At 52.7% G+C, this 17,893-nt stretch overlaps 8 protein-coding genes across 8 annotated transcripts; 1 reads left to right on the forward strand and 7 right to left on the reverse strand.

Moving 5' to 3' along the window:
* Positions 1 to 101: 101 nt before the first annotated feature.
* On the forward strand, positions 102 to 1,302 carry QC762_0023110 (uncharacterized protein). The gene is made up of 2 exons (XM_062883112.1): positions 102 to 624; positions 695 to 1,302. Exons 1-2 carry the CDS (start codon positions 558 to 560, stop codon positions 994 to 996), a joined length of 369 nt encoding a protein of 122 aa, XP_062749812.1. The 5' UTR covers positions 102 to 557; the 3' UTR covers positions 997 to 1,302.
* Positions 1,303 to 1,348: 46 nt separating this feature from the next.
* Positions 1,349 to 2,713, reverse strand: CNS1 (HSP70/90 co-chaperone; the record flags this gene model as incomplete). Its single annotated transcript, XM_062886682.1, has 1 exon — positions 1,349 to 2,713. The coding sequence occupies one exon, from the start codon at positions 2,711 to 2,713 to the stop codon at positions 1,349 to 1,351; it is 1,365 nt and encodes a 454-aa protein (XP_062749813.1).
* A 400-nt stretch (positions 2,714 to 3,113) lies between these two features.
* On the reverse strand, positions 3,114 to 5,853 carry QC762_122660 (uncharacterized protein). Its single transcript, XM_062886683.1, has 3 exons — positions 4,965 to 5,853; positions 4,519 to 4,902; positions 3,114 to 4,462 (listed from the first exon to the last, which is right to left on the reverse strand). The coding sequence occupies exons 1-3, from the start codon at positions 5,029 to 5,031 to the stop codon at positions 3,402 to 3,404; spliced, it is 1,512 nt and encodes a 503-aa protein (XP_062749814.1). The 5' UTR covers positions 5,032 to 5,853; the 3' UTR covers positions 3,114 to 3,401.
* Positions 5,854 to 6,030: 177 nt separating this feature from the next.
* Positions 6,031 to 8,855, reverse strand: QC762_122665 (uncharacterized protein; the record flags this gene model as incomplete). The annotated part of the gene is made up of 3 exons (XM_062886684.1): positions 6,031 to 7,936; positions 7,995 to 8,667; positions 8,726 to 8,855. 3 exons carry the CDS (start codon positions 8,853 to 8,855, stop codon positions 7,666 to 7,668), a joined length of 1,074 nt encoding a protein of 357 aa, XP_062749815.1. The 3' UTR covers positions 6,031 to 7,665.
* A 336-nt stretch (positions 8,856 to 9,191) lies between these two features.
* On the reverse strand, positions 9,192 to 10,171 carry QC762_122670 (uncharacterized protein; the record flags this gene model as incomplete). Its single annotated transcript, XM_062886685.1, has 2 exons — positions 9,192 to 9,991; positions 10,051 to 10,171. 2 exons carry the CDS (start codon positions 10,169 to 10,171, stop codon positions 9,192 to 9,194), a joined length of 921 nt encoding a protein of 306 aa, XP_062749816.1.
* A 699-nt stretch (positions 10,172 to 10,870) lies between these two features.
* Positions 10,871 to 11,636, reverse strand: QC762_122680 (uncharacterized protein; the record flags this gene model as incomplete). Its single annotated transcript, XM_062886686.1, has 2 exons — positions 10,871 to 11,470; positions 11,535 to 11,636. The coding sequence occupies 2 exons, from the start codon at positions 11,634 to 11,636 to the stop codon at positions 10,871 to 10,873; spliced, it is 702 nt and encodes a 233-aa protein (XP_062749817.1).
* A 1,052-nt stretch (positions 11,637 to 12,688) lies between these two features.
* Positions 12,689 to 14,658, reverse strand: QC762_122690 (uncharacterized protein; the record flags this gene model as incomplete). The annotated part of the gene is made up of 2 exons (XM_062886687.1): positions 14,104 to 14,658; positions 12,689 to 14,054 (listed from the first exon to the last, which is right to left on the reverse strand). The coding sequence occupies exons 1-2, from the start codon at positions 14,280 to 14,282 to the stop codon at positions 12,689 to 12,691; spliced, it is 1,545 nt and encodes a 514-aa protein (XP_062749818.1). The 5' UTR covers positions 14,283 to 14,658.
* Positions 14,659 to 15,556: 898 nt separating this feature from the next.
* On the reverse strand, positions 15,557 to 17,662 carry QC762_122700 (uncharacterized protein; the record flags this gene model as incomplete). Its single annotated transcript, XM_062886688.1, has 2 exons — positions 15,557 to 17,538; positions 17,593 to 17,662. The coding sequence occupies 2 exons, from the start codon at positions 17,660 to 17,662 to the stop codon at positions 15,947 to 15,949; spliced, it is 1,662 nt and encodes a 553-aa protein (XP_062749819.1). The 3' UTR covers positions 15,557 to 15,946.
* Positions 17,663 to 17,893: the final 231 nt, after the last annotated feature.

Consider the following 17,893-nt stretch of genomic DNA (forward strand, 5'->3'; position numbering starts at 1 on the left):
TGTTAGTGGCGCCGCCCGCATGCGCCATCTTGAACTGCCTTATTTTTAACAACTGGGGTATGGGATGGGAACACTATCGTCGAGAGCTGTAATTGCTTTAACAGGATTGCTATTTGTTGGAATGTCACTGCGACATGGCGAGTATCGCGGCACTGTTCGGCAGAAATACTCACCCCAGGCCTCAACTGGTGCGTTGACCGGATTTTGCGTCTCCATACTCCCAGCGCCTCTTCTGTGTGAGGCACCAATTGTCCGTTTCGAAACCTTAAGCAAGCACCCACCGTTTGGTATAATATCTCTGGTTAGGACAAAAACCTTTAATCCTGAGCTTCCGTTGTCGCATCCTGCCTTGTGGAACAGACCTCTTGCATCGAATCCACGACATCAAAGCCCTCTCCTCCCACACCTTCAATAAGTCACACGGAATTGGCGTGTGTACTCAAATAGACAACAATTACCACCGAGAATTCTTTGACTGTTAGCTGCGTCCGCAGCCACGCAGCCTCATCGGAGCTTCCGCAGCTCCACCAACACCAACGGCAGCTGCAGCACCCAACATGTGCGAAATCCAAGAACGCCACGACAAGCGATGTGGCCACCTCGTCGAGATGTCCTATGAGTCCTGTAAGTTTCTTCGCAAAAAACCATTGCCTCCGTATCGCTCATCACTAATCTCCGTCTTCTACCCTCACAGGCGAAGATGCATGCGGCAACTGGGAGGTCTTCAACTGGCACACACACCTCGTTCGCTGCGGGATGTCCCGGTGCGTGGAGCTCCGCAGGCAAATGAGGAGGTTCCAGAGAACACAGCGACGGATGGCGATCAATCAGTTTCCTTCCTCGCCCAGGGCTCAAGAGTTGCGATCTGATGACACGAAGATGGAGGACAAGGAGGAGCCCCAAGTCGAGCATAAAGAAAAAAGTATGCCAACGCCAAAATCCGCGACTGCGACCGAGAACCAGGAGAAGAGGAGGGACTTTTGGGGTGTTATATAAGAACCGTTTCTCTTGGTTTTCTTGACGTTTTTTGTGTTTTGTTGTTCTCTTCTGTGTGGAAACAGATGCTTATTAGTTCTTAGTTCACGCAGATGTACGAGCATGGAACTTCGAGAAGATAAACGTCGACTAGTACAACATCAGTTTGTAGCATGAAATGGCTTGGAAACGAGGGGTTTTGTCATGAACACTGACATGTAGTTGATTGAACTGGTGTAGGTGAATAGTTACAGATGGGCGTGCCCGAGAGTCTTCAGTTAGTGGCATAATGATATTGGAGCATTGCCTTTCTTTTTGGGTACATAACCCTCAACTACAGCCTCCTTTTGATGTCACGATCAGTGGGTATCACCTACTTCCTCCCAAGCTTCTTCTCCTTCCAGTCCTTCACCCAGCCCTCTGCCTTCCCCTTGGGCACCACGAAAATCTTGAGTAGATCATCCACAATCTCCACGTTGCCACTGCTCAACACTTTGAGCAGTGATACTTTCTTGCCCACCTTTGCCAACCCTCCACTGACTGTCTCAACGTAGCACTCGACATTGTTCGCCGTGTATTTGTTTTCTCTGTCCCATGGCAGAGGGAACACATACCCAAAATGCTGCTCCAAGCTCTCTGTCTCGTTAAACGCCTTGATGAAATCGCTCTCATAGTCGGCAGGATACAGCAGCATCGTCGGCACCGAAAGGGAACTCTGGGGATCCAGCGGGTCGGGAACAAGCTGGACATGCGCGTCCTCCATGTCAGGCGGCTTCCCGGTCGACCTCGTCTTGATGTTTCTAGCCTCCAGTGCTGCTTTCAACAGCACCTCCTTTCTCCTGGCATCAGCCGCCCTTTTCTCCTCGGCCTTCTTGTGCGCCGTCACTGTCTCGTTCTTGGCGATGATCTCCTTGGCCAGCTGCTGCAGCGCCGCGTTCGAAGAGTCAATCTCTAACCCCCTCGCGCAAGCATCATCCGACTCGACGATCTTGTTCACCGCCAACAGCGCCTTTGCAGACCGGTAAAAGGCCTTGACGTTCTTCGGATTCAGCTTCAGCGCAGCCGCGCAGTCCAACGTGCAAGACCGGTAGTTCTTCAGCTCCAAATGACAAGCCGCCCGGTTGACGTACAACTGCTCCAACAGCGTCCTCTCCTTTTGCGTTTCTTCGGGTTCATCCTCCACCTCTTCATACTCCTCTTTTGTCGCTGTCTTCTCATCCTCCTTGACAACCCCCGACCCATCATTCTCCGCCAACCTCTTCTTCTCCCCCTCCTCAAAAGCCTTCTGCTCCTCCTCGCTCCTCATCGCCACCTCCTGCTGCTTCTGGACCTTTTTCTTGATCCCCTTACTCCGTCTAAACTCCTCCGCCTGCAAGATCTGGACTCCCTTGCCGTAAAACTCCTTCGCATCAGCCCACTTCTTAGCCTTGAAACACTCATTCCCCTGCTCCTTGAAGTTGAGGCCGTTTTCCAAAGGCGTGCCGTCATAGGCAAGAGACTGCAAAGCGGCAAGCTCCTCGTTCTCTTCAGAGTCGTCCAGCTCGGTCATGAACAGCGGGTGTTTGTTCAAGTCGGCGATCGTCTCCTCGAGCGTCATGCCTGTGTTGACCTTGTAACCGGCTGGCAGGCCGGGGAACATGGTGGAGAGGTCGGCTCCTGCCGGGGGAGGGGCAGGGCCGATTGGGACATTGTTGTCATCCAACTTGAGGTCTCTGGTGTCGTTGGCGAGATTATCCATTTTGGGCGGGTTTTCCTTTTTTGGATTTTTTTTTTTTGGAGATGACTAAGTGAGAGACTGAAACTGAGCTATTTGCGACCCAGTGAGAAAACCAGCCAGTCCCGCTGAAACGGGTATGTTGGGTTGGCCGTCGACAGATAACCGTAGACAAAAGTCGTAAGCTATACAGAGAAATGTCCAAATAAGCGAGCCGTTTGTAGAGAAATTTTTGAGGGACGTATTTCTTCTCTTGCCCAACGCGAGATCGGTTTGTTTCTTCCCGCTCTGGTGGAGTGGCAATGGTGAGGTTGGAAAAATTATTAACCTTGGGGTTAGGGTTCGTCTCGAGCGGGGAAGCTCCTTGAACCATCGTCAACCCTGACACAACCCTGACCAAGGCACAAGCAAGCAGAGTGTCAAGTTCGAGAACAGAATAACAGAAATCTATATTCGTGACCCATATCTACAGTTCCATCTATGGTATAATCCCAATGCTCACCATATTATGCCAGTCGTCGGATATCATAACCGTCGTGAGCGCAGCGCTGTGACGAACAGAAAACAAGAAAGAACCCAAACGCCTCGCCTCGCTTCTATAAATCCCGACCCTTTTCTATCCCACCGCCCATCCATATCAATATCACCCTGAAAAATATCCCCCATTATAACCACCCTCAATTACTTTAGCATCAAAAGCTTTGCCCACCACCTAGGCTTCAAACCGTTCCTCCTCCTCAGTTTTCCGGGCTGGATATCTCTTTACAGAGAAGCACTGCACCGCACCAAAAACAGCCACAAGGGCACTCCCCCACCAGGCAAGCGCTGTGCAATCCACCCTCTTCCCCATGGCATAAAGATACCCGGCAACGGGTGGTGCGATCATGCGGCAGGCGGCACCAGCACTTGCCGCAAGACCGTTGACCTTGCCCAGCACTGACGGGCTGGGTGTGGCCTCCTTGATTAAGATAAGAAGTAAGGGGTACAGAATAATCGACAAGAAGTTCCGGACTCCGAGGCAGAAGTAAACGGCTGGGTAGAGGAGCTGATCGGGGACGTAAAGAAGGCCGGGAACAATCATGTATGCGATCGGGTGGAGAACCGTCACAATAATGAAGAGCCTATGCACACCTATCCGCTCGGCCAGTGGCGGAAAGATGACGGCTTGAACGACCAACGCGATGATGCCTTGAACGGCAAGAATCATGCCGACAGCCTGGAGAGAGAGGCCCAGGCCGCCGGGGGAGTAGAGCGGGTTGACCGTGCCAAACAAGGCGTGAATAGGAACTCGGTCGTCCTCGAAGAAGATGGGCATAAGGTGATCGTAGGTCATGGAATGGTAGGTGAAGATAGAGAGGGAGACGACGACAGCCATAATTCTCCTGGAGAATATATTGGTGTGCTGCTTCTCGATGTCTTTTGGCTCCTTGATATCTCGATCCCGCATGGTGCCATAGTTTTCGTCTCGCATGTCAACGGCCGGGCGCTTGATGGCGTCTGACGTCTCGATCAGGGGGGTATTCTCGGAGAGGAACGTGTGGTCGGGGAGGGAGATGCGCGGCTGCATGTCGGGATGTGTCTCTTCCAGCAAGAAGTAGCCCATCGTGATGCTGACAAGAAGAAGCGCAGCACAAATAAGATTCGGTAGGAGGTAAGGGAAGCGCTGGAAGAGAGAGCCCGTGGGAAATAGGTGGGGGTACGACTCGTGGGGGTCTGCAAACAAACCCCCTATCATGGGTCCAATGATCGTACCGACACTCCAAACAAACGGCACTGTTACTAGTTAGCCCAGCAAATTTCGAAACAAGAAAGCTTGCGAAATAACGTACTGATAGAGTATGCCTTCGGCTCGTGCTCAGGCTTTGTCACCAGCTCGCCGACCATGGTCTGGATGACGGCAATATTGCCGTTCAAAAGCCCACCGATGACTCGCCCAGCCAAGGCGATCCAAATGTTGTAAGCAAAGCCCACCATGATCATGCTAAACATGGTTCCCACGCATCCCAGTAACAACACGGGCTTTCGCCCAATGCGGTCCGAGAGCCCTCCCCAATACATACCCATCAAGGCCTCCGCAAGAGCGAAGGACGAGATGAGGAGGCCAGCATAGAATGAAGCATCTTCTTCGTTTCCAATCTGATACCGTTTGATCAAGGCCCAAGCATAAGGGAAAATCGAGGTGAGTGCAATTGGCTCGGCAAGGCGGACAATTGCTACAGAAAAAGGTTAGATATTTGAAAGCCCCATCTCAAAACGTGGCGGAAAATGAACCCACCGAGAATGAACAGCTGAAAAGCAGGGAACTTCTCCGGGTCGCGGCGACTCGGTGTCTTCAGTGTCATCGTGTGCCGGTGAAGCTTGCAATTTCACAAAGCCAAGGAGACAGGAAAAGAGAGGTTGTCAAGCCGAGAGATTAAGAATGATAGTTGCGTGCAAGGACCCTGTAAACTAGGGTAAACTTCGTGTCGGAGAACAAGAAGGTAGAAGAGAGACTACAGAGAGAGAAAAAGTGGCAAACCTCGACAGCGAGCATGAGAGTGGTAATATATCAGTGGGAGCAACTCTAGCCCACTCACTGTCTTCTGAAAGCTGTTGACATGGCAAGAAACCAAGAGCGGGAAAAAATTATGGACCCTTTGGCGCATTGATACGTCTGGGACCAGGCGTCGAACATTCCATGATGGCTGTAGTGTTCCAGACACACGGTCCGGCTACTATCAGTTGATAGCTAATATCCTACCTTGCCGCGTCTTCCCTGGGGGGTGAATATCGAAGATCACCTTTCTGCAAGCGGCAGTGACAGGGCCAAGACCGCAGAAAAACGAACGCGGAAGCTCTTCCGGTGCATGTTGCGTGCTTCACCCAGCCATCGGAGAAAATGAGCAAGGTAAAGACACGGAACGAGCCAAAAGAGGTTGCGCAGGAAAATATCGATTGAGAATGGTCGGTAGCTCGGACCGTGGGTGAAGAAGGCAAACTGAGCAAGCTTGTGAACCCTGCGCTGATCTGCTGGGATGGACAAAGGTGAGCCGAAAGCTGTCTCCACAACCGTTGGTTGGCCCTAGCGTCGAACATGCTGGTGTTGTTGAGCTCTGGCCAATCAGAAGCTTTCAGCTACTGTGGGGAACCCTTCCACTGCAGCACTGCAGCGGCGGCAGGCCACCGCAAGGAAACTCGCTCCGATATCAAAATCTTTGTGCGCTTGAATCCTGCAAAAATCTCGATTTCTGTGAATCATGGAAATCCTCGCATTGGTTGGCAGCCAGCAGCATCACACACACCATGGCTTCTTGGGCTTGCTCTCTTGTCAGAAATCAGTTCGCTGCAGTGATAAACCGATGGGCATCCATTACCTAGGTGCTCGTCGAGAGAGACACGGCCCGTCGTCCGTTTCCTTATCAGTTGGTGATCTGATAACGTTCTTATCTCGGTCTATCTCGCTCGGCCACGCACGACAATCCAAATTCTCTCACAACAGCCTGATTACTACATTGCATACAGCCAGTCAGTCCATGTTACGAATGCTCTTCCTTTGGGTCATCTCGATGACGATCTATTATCGGCCGCAACTCGGCAGCTTCGACGGCGCCAAGGTTGACAGCGGGAAGCGGTGACTCGGTCAAATGTTTGTTTGGTCTCCTTAACGCCGCTTAGAAGAATGCGACAACGCCATCCGGCCTTTTTTTCGTCCCAATCTTGTGGGTGTCATCCACCACCCGTTGAAGCAACCTAAGCGTGCGCCGACACCGGGCTACTGTTTCGGTGGCCGTGCTGTCAGGACAGTTGTCGGTGAGCAATTATGAACCCCTGAGGATTGGCACAAGCTACACAAGCAAGCGGCTTCCGACTGCAGTGCTGTGACGCTGCAAGACAACCCTTCGTATGACGATTTCTCGCCCAGGCGCAATGGCGAGCCAGAGCCTTATCGGCCTGCATCTCCTCGCAAGCCGGATGAACCCTAGCTCTCTGCCTGCTAGCCCGTCACCTCTCCTGCAGGTCACATCGACTCGCATTGTCTCCTAAGTCTTTGCATATGCCGTATGCCGGCTTGCATCCACTGGGCTCAACTCGGCCAGATCCTTCGACTCACTCATCGTGAACATTATGAGGACGTACAGACTGTCCTACTTGGTACGCAGGAAGTCACGAACTAACAACTGGACATATGGAAGAGATGTCACACCAATGTCCCCCAGATAAGATACAGACAACACCGCAACACCTTGCTTCTGAACTTGCAGAAATGGCAAGCAAGAGCTTTTATTTCCGAGTAGATACTGATCTATCATGACGGAAACCTGCATCAAGCTTGCTTCGCTTGAGCTACATGCCGAGATAAGGAGGGCCGCTGTAACCTCTGATCGTAGTGTACCCATCGGTGCCCAAGCACCGGACCCACGAAGCTACCGGCCTCGTCTGCTCCTTGTACCCGAGCAGCACAAGCTGAGACTGACTGCCGGGTATGGCCAGGGCAAGTCTAGCTAGGTTTCGTCCCGTGTGTCGACATGGGAGCCCGTTATAAGCCTCCCGTTCTCGCATGCTCCTACCTGGCAGGCTAGTAGAGCATCAGGATTCTCGGTACTACCAAGGCATTGAGATGTCGACAGCCTCTGGCTCAGGTGGAAGGAGCCCGAGATGCTCCAAGCCATGAAAGACTCGACTGATGACGTCGTCGGAAAAAACTTCGTCAGCGTAGGCCGGAACGCGGAAAAATGTCGCCGGAGGTCTTCTCCATTTACAGCACTTTTCTCCCTCTTCAAAGTCACTGATCGCAGCAGAAGCATGCAAACCTTCGTCGGCTATCCTTTGGTCGAGTTCGGTGCGTCTAATACAGGCTTTCTGAAGCGTCGACGGTCGAACAAGACCCTTTGCGGACCGCGTTTGCCAGCTGCGGCTGTTAAAAAGAGCGGCGATGCTAATGACATAACAGTACTTAGTATCTCCTCTCTTGACCATGTCATCGGATATGAAACTCACTAGTCCACGCGTATGGAGTAATGAGCCCTGTACCGCGGCCTCTTCGTATGATAGTCCCAGTTCAAGCACTGGCACCATGCGATACCGTCTTGAAATGTTGGGTTGAAATGCCACCCAGAAGTCCAGTTGACTAACACCGGCGTCCAACCTCCAAAAATTGACGCGATCAAACTGTCGCCCAGTTCCATTTCTAGATCCCCCCCGTAGAACGGCTCGTATAACCGTCTGTTTACAGCCCGGAAGTCCTGCCAGTAAATGACATGGGCAAGTCTGCTTCTTCGTCAGCACGTATTCACTGGATCTGGGCTCTCCCTCCGACCCGACTCACTCATGAAGCATGGTAACAGCAGCCATAAACGCCGTCCTGCAGTATTCCTCCCGACCTCGTCCCCCCATCACCCTCAGGTCATACAACCTCCTCGCGAACGGCCTCATGAGCAGCACCGTCAGAGTCCTCCCCTTTTCCCCCCTCAACTTGGCTAGCTTGTCATACTCAATGATCAAGTCAGGCAAGTCGATCTTGTGCTTTTCCCCCGGAGTGTGAGGATACCGGGGTGTATATCCATACGCCCGTTTGGTGTGTACAATGCTGTCATCTAAACTCCATCTAACCCGGCTGGTGAGCTCCTCACTCCGAAGCCTCTCGGCAGCAAGCTGACACCAGTACTGGCGCATTGCAGGTGTGGCCCAACGGGCTTTGTGATGGCGGACAATGACCAAGGGGGTTTTGTCTTGGTCCTTTTGCCGGTCGTTTTCGACAAAGGGGCGCAGATAGCCGGCGTAGGAAGGGGAGAATATATCCTCTATGAAGAAGTCTGAGAACCAGGGCAACGCCTCACGCTCGAGGATGCGGCTGGCGAGTAGCAGGGGTTGGTGGAGTTCCGGGATGAGGACCTCATCGGAGGGGCCATCGTCGCTGGGTGTTGATGGTGCTGGAATCCAGTTGCTGAGGATGGGGTGGACTTCGCCAGTGAGGTCACACGGGGAGGTGATGTTTGTTCCTTTGACGAGTCAGCACTTTTAAGCTCGAGGGCAACGAGAGGCAACGCAAATTCTCACGAATGGCACCGCACAGTTCCAACTCGGTTTCGTCCCAGTCTTTGCCTTCGCCGTGGTTAGCTGGCCCCTCGTCGGAGCCATAATCTTCTTGAATGGCCTCATCAGGCGGTTGGTAGTATATATGTGACATTGCAGTGGTGATTGCTAGACATCTTGGTGATCGGCAGGGGGCCTGTCAGCTGTAGATTTGATGTTTTACAAGACGGGCGGAAGTCATCAAGGTTCTTTGTTGTCTCGGATAGCCCTAAATCCAAGTGGAATGTGAGGTGCGGTCAAACAATGCCGCGCGCATCTCTAACCGTTGGCTCACCAAGCGAGCAATGGTGGCGTTGATCCCTCCTTGTTCTGAAAACGGAATCTCCGTCTCTAGTAATTTCTTGATTATCTTCACCACACCAAGAATGCCATTGTCTAGGGAGGTATTACTCGATATTTTTAACTTTTCTCTCCAAACATCCACCACGACCTAATGCTCGTACTCCATCTCCTTGCCCTTCATCAGCGCCCAAAACTCCTCCACAATTTTCTTCTGCTCCTCCTCCCCACCTTGCCTAACAGCAATATACTTCCTGTCATCCACCGCCGGATCCCACACTCCCGGGTTCCCGCCCGCCATCCTACCGCCCGCTTCCTCAAGAATACACCACCCAGCCGCCACATCCCAAGCATAACACCCCCCTTCCCAGTAAACGTCCATCACCCCCGCCGCCGTATAGCAAATATTCAGCGCCGCGCTCCCCATACTCCTCACCGCACCAGCCATCGCACCGCCCGTCGCCTTGGAAGCCGTCAGCTCCTTGTACACCTCCAGCTTCAAGTCAAAGTTATGCCCGTCCCTCTGACTCCCGAACTCGATCCCCACCAACGCCGTCTCCAAACTCCCCAGCTTCCTCCCAGGCCTCAACGGCAATTGCTGCGGCTTCCCCTGCCCCTGACCAGGTGCCAAAGAAAAGTTGTCCACCATGAACGCACCCTGTCCCTTGATGGCAGAGAACAAGACATCAGAGAAGGGGTTGTACACCACGCCCACCTGGGGCTTCCTGCCCAGGGTGAACCCCAGCGAGATGCAAGCAAGCGGGAAACCGTGGATGAAGTTTTGGGTCCCGTCGATCGGGTCGCAGATGAAGGTGGGCGCGTCGGTGACCTTGGTTACCCCCTTGACGTAGGACTCCTCGCCGACGAAGGAGAAGGTGGGGTATTCCTTTGTGAGGATCGAGTTGACGAGGTCCTCGATGCGCTTGTCTGTTTCCGTGACTACGTCGACGGCTGAGACGACGGGGTCAGTAAACGGTGAATAGTGCTGTAAGTTGACAGAGGTTGAATACCGTTCATTTTCTCGTCTGTCTCAAGTTCCTTGCCGGTGGCATTGCGCATGATCTCGCCTGCCTGGCGGGCGATGGCGATGAGGGAGTCATGGATGGCGACGAGGTTGATGCTGTCTGCCATTTTGAAGGTGTTTGCACTTGGACTCACTAAAGAGAACGAGCTTTGTATAGGTTGAGTAAGTGCCTCCTATTTGTGTGCTGAGACCCAAGTGACCCCTGGAGTTGTAATGTGAGGTGAGGTTGCGGGGGTGGGGAAGCTTCCCCAACATCAATGTCAGGGGCTCCACTCGAGGTTTGGCCGCTCAAGTCGATAAAAAGGCGGAATGGTCACTCGTCAATTGATGCATCAGAACATCAGATCAAGACCCAATGAACCCTGCTGTTAGTCATGTTGGTTGGTTCAAGACAAAGAAAGCGAGCTGCTCCCACCATAAAAATGTACAACCTCGGGCAATGCAAGGCAATGGGCGGAGCGAGTTGCCCAAGTGGTCATACATGAGATGCAATTTAGACCTCACAGATATGCGGCTCCTGTCCAATACCGATACCACGTGGGCCTATTCTCATAGACTCGATTATTAACAACCATAAGTACAAGAAAAGGAATACAAACTACCAACGGGGATCACGAGAACAAAAGCGAACCAGCCAGCCGTCCAACTCCTCATGCTTTGATGTGCCTACCAACCCATCCTTATCCATATTCAATTACTCGGACTGTACCTCCCCTCGGAGAATAAAGAGACAGATTGTTCCTTCGATCGTTTCCACAATTCTCACAGTTCCATCCCTGGCCCTACTTCTCCTCCCTTGAACGCATTTACATGTTCTCCCGGAAAATGGATCTCCTCTCCGTGGGGCTGTTATCCTCCTGCTGCCTTCCCTGTTGCCCTTGCTGCTGCTTCCTCGCCGCAAAACTGGTGTCAACCGCCATCGGCCTCGGGGACACCCCTCTAAGCGAAATGTTGCTCGGCTCGGCATCGTCCCCAAACGGATTTGGCTTCAGCTGAGGCTGAGGCTCTCGCTGGGTCGACCTTCCTCTTCTTTCTTCTTGCTCCTCAGGATCACGGGGCACATTCATCTGATATCCCTCCCCACCTGTAGCAGCTCCTGGCGGAGGTGGGCGGAGTCCCAATTCCCGCTCTTCTTCATAGGGGTTGTAATCGCCCACGCGGGCATCCCAGGCAGAGTCATCAAGTGATCTGAAGCCTTGGCCGCCTCCACCGGAGTACCCTGCGTTGTACGAGGAGGAGCCTTCGTATGCGCCGGCCGCGGTGCGGGTGTTGCGGGCCTGCTTGATCTGGCGCAATTTATCGTTGAACCATCCCTTGATGCCGCCTGGTGCGGGAGTTGGGCCGTACGAGGAGGACGACGAGGATCCAAGAAAGGGTATGTAGGAACTCAAAGGGGGTGGTGGGAGCTATAAGACACAAGCTGTCAATGGACGGGTCACAACTGAAGCTGGAGAAACACAGAAAACATACACCTAACCGTTGCGCCCTAATTCGTGATAAGACAATCCATCCAACCCCGGCTGCTATTAAAAGCAGAATAATCACCAGGATGGCAACGCCTGCTGGGTGCATCTTGTGTGTCTGTGGTTCGGTTGTCCAAAATCGATCGATAGAGTGCGACAAACGTCGATGGTAGAATATTGTGTCGTCGTTAAGCCGTGGTGTAAGGGTCAGGCGATCGATGCAACATTGACATTGGCAGCTTCTAGAGTTTCCAAAACATCCAAAGCGACGTTGCGCTCTCACCCGGATCCAGTCGGCCGGTTTGACCAGGAACGAGACGCAGTAAAGCCGAGTGGGCGTACAAGTGGTGTGCGTTTGCGCGTTGCGTGGCAGTGGGCAGGCAGAGTGAAACAGGAAGAGCTGGCTGTGATAGAGGCAAGGTTTCAATGCTAATCGCTATGAAGGCCAGGAGAAGCAATGGTGGGAAAAAACGCAGCGCAACAACCCACAACTTGCAACGGTTGCCCTGTGTAACAATTCTTCTCACCTTTCCTTCCCTGCTCGTTCCCGTCGCTCCGCGAAAAGTCACTGCAGAAGTCTCTCGTTTTTGTTCCCGAAAGCGCCGCCGCGGCCGAAAGCAGCGACGCAACCAGTTCCACCTTTTCCTCTCCGTTGCCGAGCTTCTCAGCTGCCCCGCTATCTGCCAAGAGTATCCAGACCGCGCCGTGGCGGAGAATGACGAAAACCAAGCCTCGCCAAGAGATGCGATCTGGGTGGATACGTAGAGACCCCTTGGGCTTCATGAAATGGAGCTTCATGAAGAGGAAGATGGTTCGGGCATGCTGGCAACCACGCAAGCTCATTTTGGCATTCTGATGTTCTAGGAGGTTATGAAGCTTGGTACGACCCTGAAACACGAGGCCTCAACTTCAATCGCACGATAGCATGGTCCAATCTCGGACTTGAAATCCAAGCCCAGCTTCCATAGGTACTGCGCAAAGCCACCGTCCTCCTCACCCTCAGCCGCACTTCACTGCCCTTACCCATGGTCCCCCTATTGGTCTGGTTGTCAAGGGCCATGATCTCATACACACCACTACCATAGACTGCGACACCCAATTATGATATACTACAAGGGTATCTACGAGATATGCAAAGACAAATCATCAATCATTTCGGTGCTAAGCCCAGCACTCTCCCCATTTCCCGCCCTTCCTCGCAAACTCCAACCCTTCCACAAACTGATCCAGTTTACACCTCCCAAAATCATCAGCCTCACAATTGTGTGGCTTCACCACTCTCCCGTTAACCAGGATCCTAACCAACTCTTCCCCGTTTCCTTTCGTCCCTCCACAAACCATCTTCTCAACATATATTCTGGCCGCAAAAGCTACCGTCCAAGCAGCACTAAACCCTCCTGCATCTTCCGGTTCCTGTCTCGTATTGTTATTCAGGGGCTTCACCCCATTATACACTCCCAGCGCTCCCAAAATCCCCATCATATCATTATCATGGCTGAAATCGGCATACAGTTCCCTATCCAACGGGAACGTCTCCGGGCTCTCGTCCAGCGTCGAGTTCGTCGTCGTGTGATCCTCCACCGGCCTCCTCGTCAACCTAGCAATGAGCTCATTCACCCAGCCCACCCCCTGCGTAGGACCGAGCGGGTTCCCGGGACCATAACCGTAGTATTTCCCTAGTGACTCGTAGTAATCGTACAACTTCCATTCCTCTTCGGTGAACAAATCACAAAAGGGGGACAAGACACCGGTAGGCGAGGCAACAGTGTTGAACGGGCAGAGGTCCATCAAGCTGATCAGGTCTTCATTTGTGAGGTTGACACCGGGGAGGTTGGCGTTGATGCGGGCGTTGATGGGAGGTGCAAATGTCGCAAGGTAGGTAGCCTGGGCGGAGTCGCCTAACTCGGAATATTTCCCTCCTTTTTCGAATGCGTCGCATAGGCCGTGAGAGAGGGTGTTGTTGAGACCCTTGGCCTCAGATATCTCAAGGATAGGAAGAGGCTTGTGAGGGAGGTTGGACGATTCATCCTTCTTGAGAGCAGTGTTGTAACCTTGAGTCCAGTTTTTGGCAGAGACCACCACTCTGTTCTGGTCCGAGGCGCGAACGAACGGAACTGATTTGCTGGCAAGGGATTGGTAGCGGTTGTAGAACTGGAGGCCTGAGTTGACCATTTGGCGCTCGCCGAAGAGGGTGAGCTGGTCTGCGCCGAGACCAAATTTGTAGGTCTTGAGAAACTCGAATCCCGATCCATAGCGTTCGGCATTCTCCTGAATCCGGTTGACGAGGTAGATGTACTGGACCGACTTTCCAAGAGTTGGGTCCCTGGCGCCATGGCGAGAGAGGACCTGCGCAAAGGTCAACTCGCAGTCTTGGGGAATAGCTGGGTCGATCTCGGAAGGGACGGCAAAGTACGGCGAGTACTGTCCCCATGAGTGGGAAATATTGGCATCACATTGGAATCCCAGATCTGGGGTATCGCACTTGCGCAAACGACGCGGTCGGCCGTTGGAACCGTCTGTTGCCTGACTGTTCAACAGTTAGTGAGGTTTCTAGAAGAAGTGGTTTCCCGACTTACATGAACAGCAGGCCCAGGATCGCCAGAATAGTCACAAACATCGCAACTATCAACAATCGCAGTTTGCGTTTGTGCTCATGCTCCCGGAAAACCCGTCTCTGTCCAGCAGATAACTCATCCTCCGGAAGTGAAGTATACTCAGGCCTTCCACCCGGAAATAACGAACGAATCCAATCCATAGTCGCAGTCAAAGCAACATGAGCTCAAAGGTTATAGGTTGGGGTCAATGGGTAGACCGGTCCAGATCCATCACGAGAGCCTCCTTCCGAATGTAGATCAGGTTGAGATGGAAAGATACATTTGGAACGTTGATGAACGACCAAAAACCCTGCCACGTGGTTCAGGCATCAAATTCCAGTGGTCGGTTGCCAAGATGTCGAAAGAACGACAAACCTTCTGTGACGTTTCAGACCATATGGCCCGTGCACAGCAGCTTAATCCCGGTATAAGCCACCCGCTGTCAACTTTCGAGAAGTTTTCCAGAACACCATTCGGTAGGGCATCAATAGGGTCCCAACCCGCCAACGTCCTTGACCGAGATGGCTGGCTCATCGGCGACCGCTAGGCTATGCGACTAGGATCTTTGGAACCTTCGGACGGATTCGTCGACCAATGGGATCTGTGACCTTCTGGCTTCTCATCACTTGATGGCCCTCCTTGTTCCTCCTGATCTGACACGACGCAAGTGCGCACATACCAGGTCCCACTCAGTCAAGCGATGACCAAGTCACCAGCTGCTCCCAAGAAGTTCGCCTTACGAGATGGAAATGTCAAGCCTTGCTTTACGGGAATCTGCTGTCCGATCTTAGGTCATATAGGCTTGACGTTCCCGTCAACACCCACCATAAAGCTCAGCGGCCGCCAAAGGTCCGATCTGGTGGCTCACAGCCACTTGTCAACAACATGATCATGGCACTATTTTCTCACCACTGTATAGCCACCACTTATGTTGCGTAGGTCCCTGCCTTCTTGACGAAATATCACCGCTCCTAAAAAGCAAACTTGACTCATAGGTACCTGACCTTCATACAATGCATTCTGTTGCCCTGTTCATGTAGCCAATCATTGTGTAAATCATATTACGAAGAGGTGTGTAGCAACCAACAGGACGGTGAAATTCAGCTCTCTTCTTGAAGTCTGGTTCGATTTTGAGCTTAAAACTATGATTTGATCAAACATCCTCTCGAGGACTTTTTGATGGCTTTTGTCAAGTGCCACCCTCAGTACCCCCACGCCGCTCGATCAGTAGAGTTAGGAAATTCCCAAGCCTCTAACTCCAAACTGTCACGGCTGTATTGCATCAATTAAACTCCGATGCATCCTCACGGCGTATGTCTCTTTGACAGCGCACCTCTGCCTCAATTGTACATTTCCATTAATATGTGACACAAGTGACCTACCCGCCCGGCCAAGAAACATGTCGACAGGGGGCGGCGGCAGGCCGTCACGGCGACCCAAAAGTGTCTGATATTGACGCAGGCGTCTATTCTTGCATCACACAAAATTATTGTAACAACAGCGTCTAGGCAAATTACAACGTCTTTTCGGATTTCCAGATCCAGCCCTCAAGGTGCGGTCAAAAATGCTACCTAACAAACTATACCTAATATCACAAACAGAGAAAAACAAGAATGGTATCATAGAGTTCAAGATAGTAATACAATGGAATCAATCATCCCCCAAAAAACCCCTTTTTTGTTGTCAAAACCCCCCATTACAAAGTATTCCAAAAGGTCTCCCAGGCTCTGGCCTTCCCCCCCCCCCGCCCAAAAAAAAAGTTGCCTATTCTGTAATGTCCAAATGCAAATGTGAATTGAATCGATGCAATAAAAATCCCCAAGCCTCAGAACGCAACACCCACACTCAACGGCCTGTGTCCCTCCATCCCCATCGGAACCCCCAGCCCAACCGCAGGCGCAATTCCCTTCTCCATCTTCATCTTCGGGGGTGGTGGGCTAGGTTGGAATGTCCTCGACTTGGCTTCCTTCTCCTCAATGTCCTCCACCGCAAACCTCACCCGTTGACTGAGCGGGGGTGTCTGCTTTGGCGTCTGTGTCTGCTTCACCCTCGGGCTGGAGCCAGGTGACCAGTTTGTGGTGGGGGCAGTCTTGGTATCTTCTTCCTCGGAAGTCGTCTCGTATGTGTAGACTGAGCTGGAAGTCTCCATGCTTGTTCGCGGCAGGCCCTCGGGCGGGGCGACGCACTGGTAGAAACCATCCGTCTCCTTGATCGGGCGGGGACTGGTGGTGACCAGGGTTGACTCATCGATGCTTCCTTCTCTGGTCGCGGGCTTTTGGAAGTTGTGCTGCTCGTCCGGGTTGAATAGCCAGCTAGAAACGCGGGAGAAGGACTTCTTCTTGCGAAGGGGAGGGCGGAGAATAAGAGGAAGGGGTGGCGCCAGAGGTCGGTCGAGATAGCTGTAGTCAGTTTGGTTGTTGTTGTTGTTGTTGTTGTTGTTGTTGTCGGTAACCTCCTCATCATCGTAACGGGAGGGGCTATAAGGGGTATGTGGTGGGTGGGAGTTAAAGGCCGCTTGGGCCAACTCCATGGTTTTTCTCTGTGTATAAAGGTTGGTGCCGGTGTTTGCAGGCGCGGTGCTAGGCCGATCGGTGCTCAGTCTCTCGGCAAATGATGGAGCAGCAGCGGGCATCGCAGGAATGGAAGGAAGCGGATACAAGTCCTTCGGATCGATAGCCGTTGATGGCCTGCTGCCCAGGTAAATACTCTGTCTCTCAACAACCGAGTTGATCTCCGCCTGCAGCCGCTCCTTCTCTACCAGGGCGCTGGCGATGCGCGCCACGATTCTCTCGGTATTGGGGGCCGTGGAAGCACGAGCTCTGGACTTGGGCGGGATTCTCGGCGCTGTCATGACGGTAGACACATCGGATCCGGCAGAGCTTTGACGGACGTGCTTCCGCGGAATGTGAAAAGACATGACTGAGTAACTCCGTTCTGGGGCACCAACTGTCGTTGTGCTACTGGCATCCCACCGTGAGCTATTGGCCGTGTGAGCACGCGGCGGTGGTGTGATGAAATTCTCTCCACGCTCGAGGTGAGGTAGGATGGGCGTAAGTCGGTTCTTTGGTGCGTAGATACTGAGCTCGAGTGGCCGAAATGAACGAACCCGCTGACGAGGAGCTGGCGGTGGTGTTGGTGTCGGATATTGGAACGACTCGGCAGTTAGATGTCGAAAGTTTGTTGGGCCCGAAATTTGGAGCCGGCGAGTCGATGATGAAGTTGATGATGATGCGGGCTTCGAAAACCAGTTTCTCATGGAAGCATTATCCCGGCTGTACCTGCGCCCGCGGCTATGGTCCCTTTCCCTCTCCAACGTCCTTTCGTATGTCTTCTCGCTGGGCCACTGTGGCCCTGCTGTTGGTGCTTGAATGGGAGCAGGTTGATCTCGCAGCACGACGATCTTCCTTTCTGCGGTGCCTGTTACGTTTAGCATCCTGTCTGTAACTATTCCCAAGCCTTGATTCGACTCACTCGGGCGATCCTCCTCCTTGTCCTCAGCGCCGCAGCAGAGTGTAACAGAGCTAAACCACGAGGCAACCATGATGTAGATTGTGGTACTGAAGGTTGTAGGAAAAACGGATATTATAGAGAATGAGAGCTTCTCATTCCCGCCTCACAAGGGAAGAAACGAATGACGACCAGCGACCAGCGTAACACGTCAACTACCGTGACCCAGAAAAACAAAGGAAAGATGAAGGATGAGAAAAGTCCATGACGGGACCCAAGGTGAGGAAGGAAATGGAAGGGGAAAAGTGTTGTACACCAACGGCGC

This window comes from Podospora pseudocomata (genome assembly GCF_035222375.1).
Source record: "Podospora pseudocomata strain CBS 415.72m chromosome 1 map unlocalized CBS415.72m_1, whole genome shotgun sequence".
In the NCBI taxonomy this organism is placed as follows: Eukaryota; Fungi; Ascomycota; class Sordariomycetes; order Sordariales; family Podosporaceae; genus Podospora; species Podospora pseudocomata.

Coding starts and splice junctions, on each gene's coding strand:
- QC762_122660 (XM_062886683.1), bottom strand. CDS start 5,031: ATGACACTGAAGACACCGAGTCGCCGCGACCCGGAGAAGTTCCCTGCT. Junction 4,903..4,964: donor TTTTCAGCTGTTCATTCTCG/GTGGGTTCATTT, acceptor CTTTTTCTGTAG/CAATTGTCCGCCTTGCCGAG. Junction 4,463..4,518: donor GCCGAAGGCATACTCTATCA/GTACGTTATTTC, acceptor AACTAGTAACAG/TGCCGTTTGTTTGGAGTGTC.
- QC762_0023110 (XM_062883112.1), top strand. CDS start 558: ATGTGCGAAATCCAAGAACGCCACGACAAGCGATGTGGCCACCTCGTC. Junction 625..694: donor CGAGATGTCCTATGAGTCCT/GTAAGTTTCTTC, acceptor CTACCCTCACAG/GCGAAGATGCATGCGGCAAC.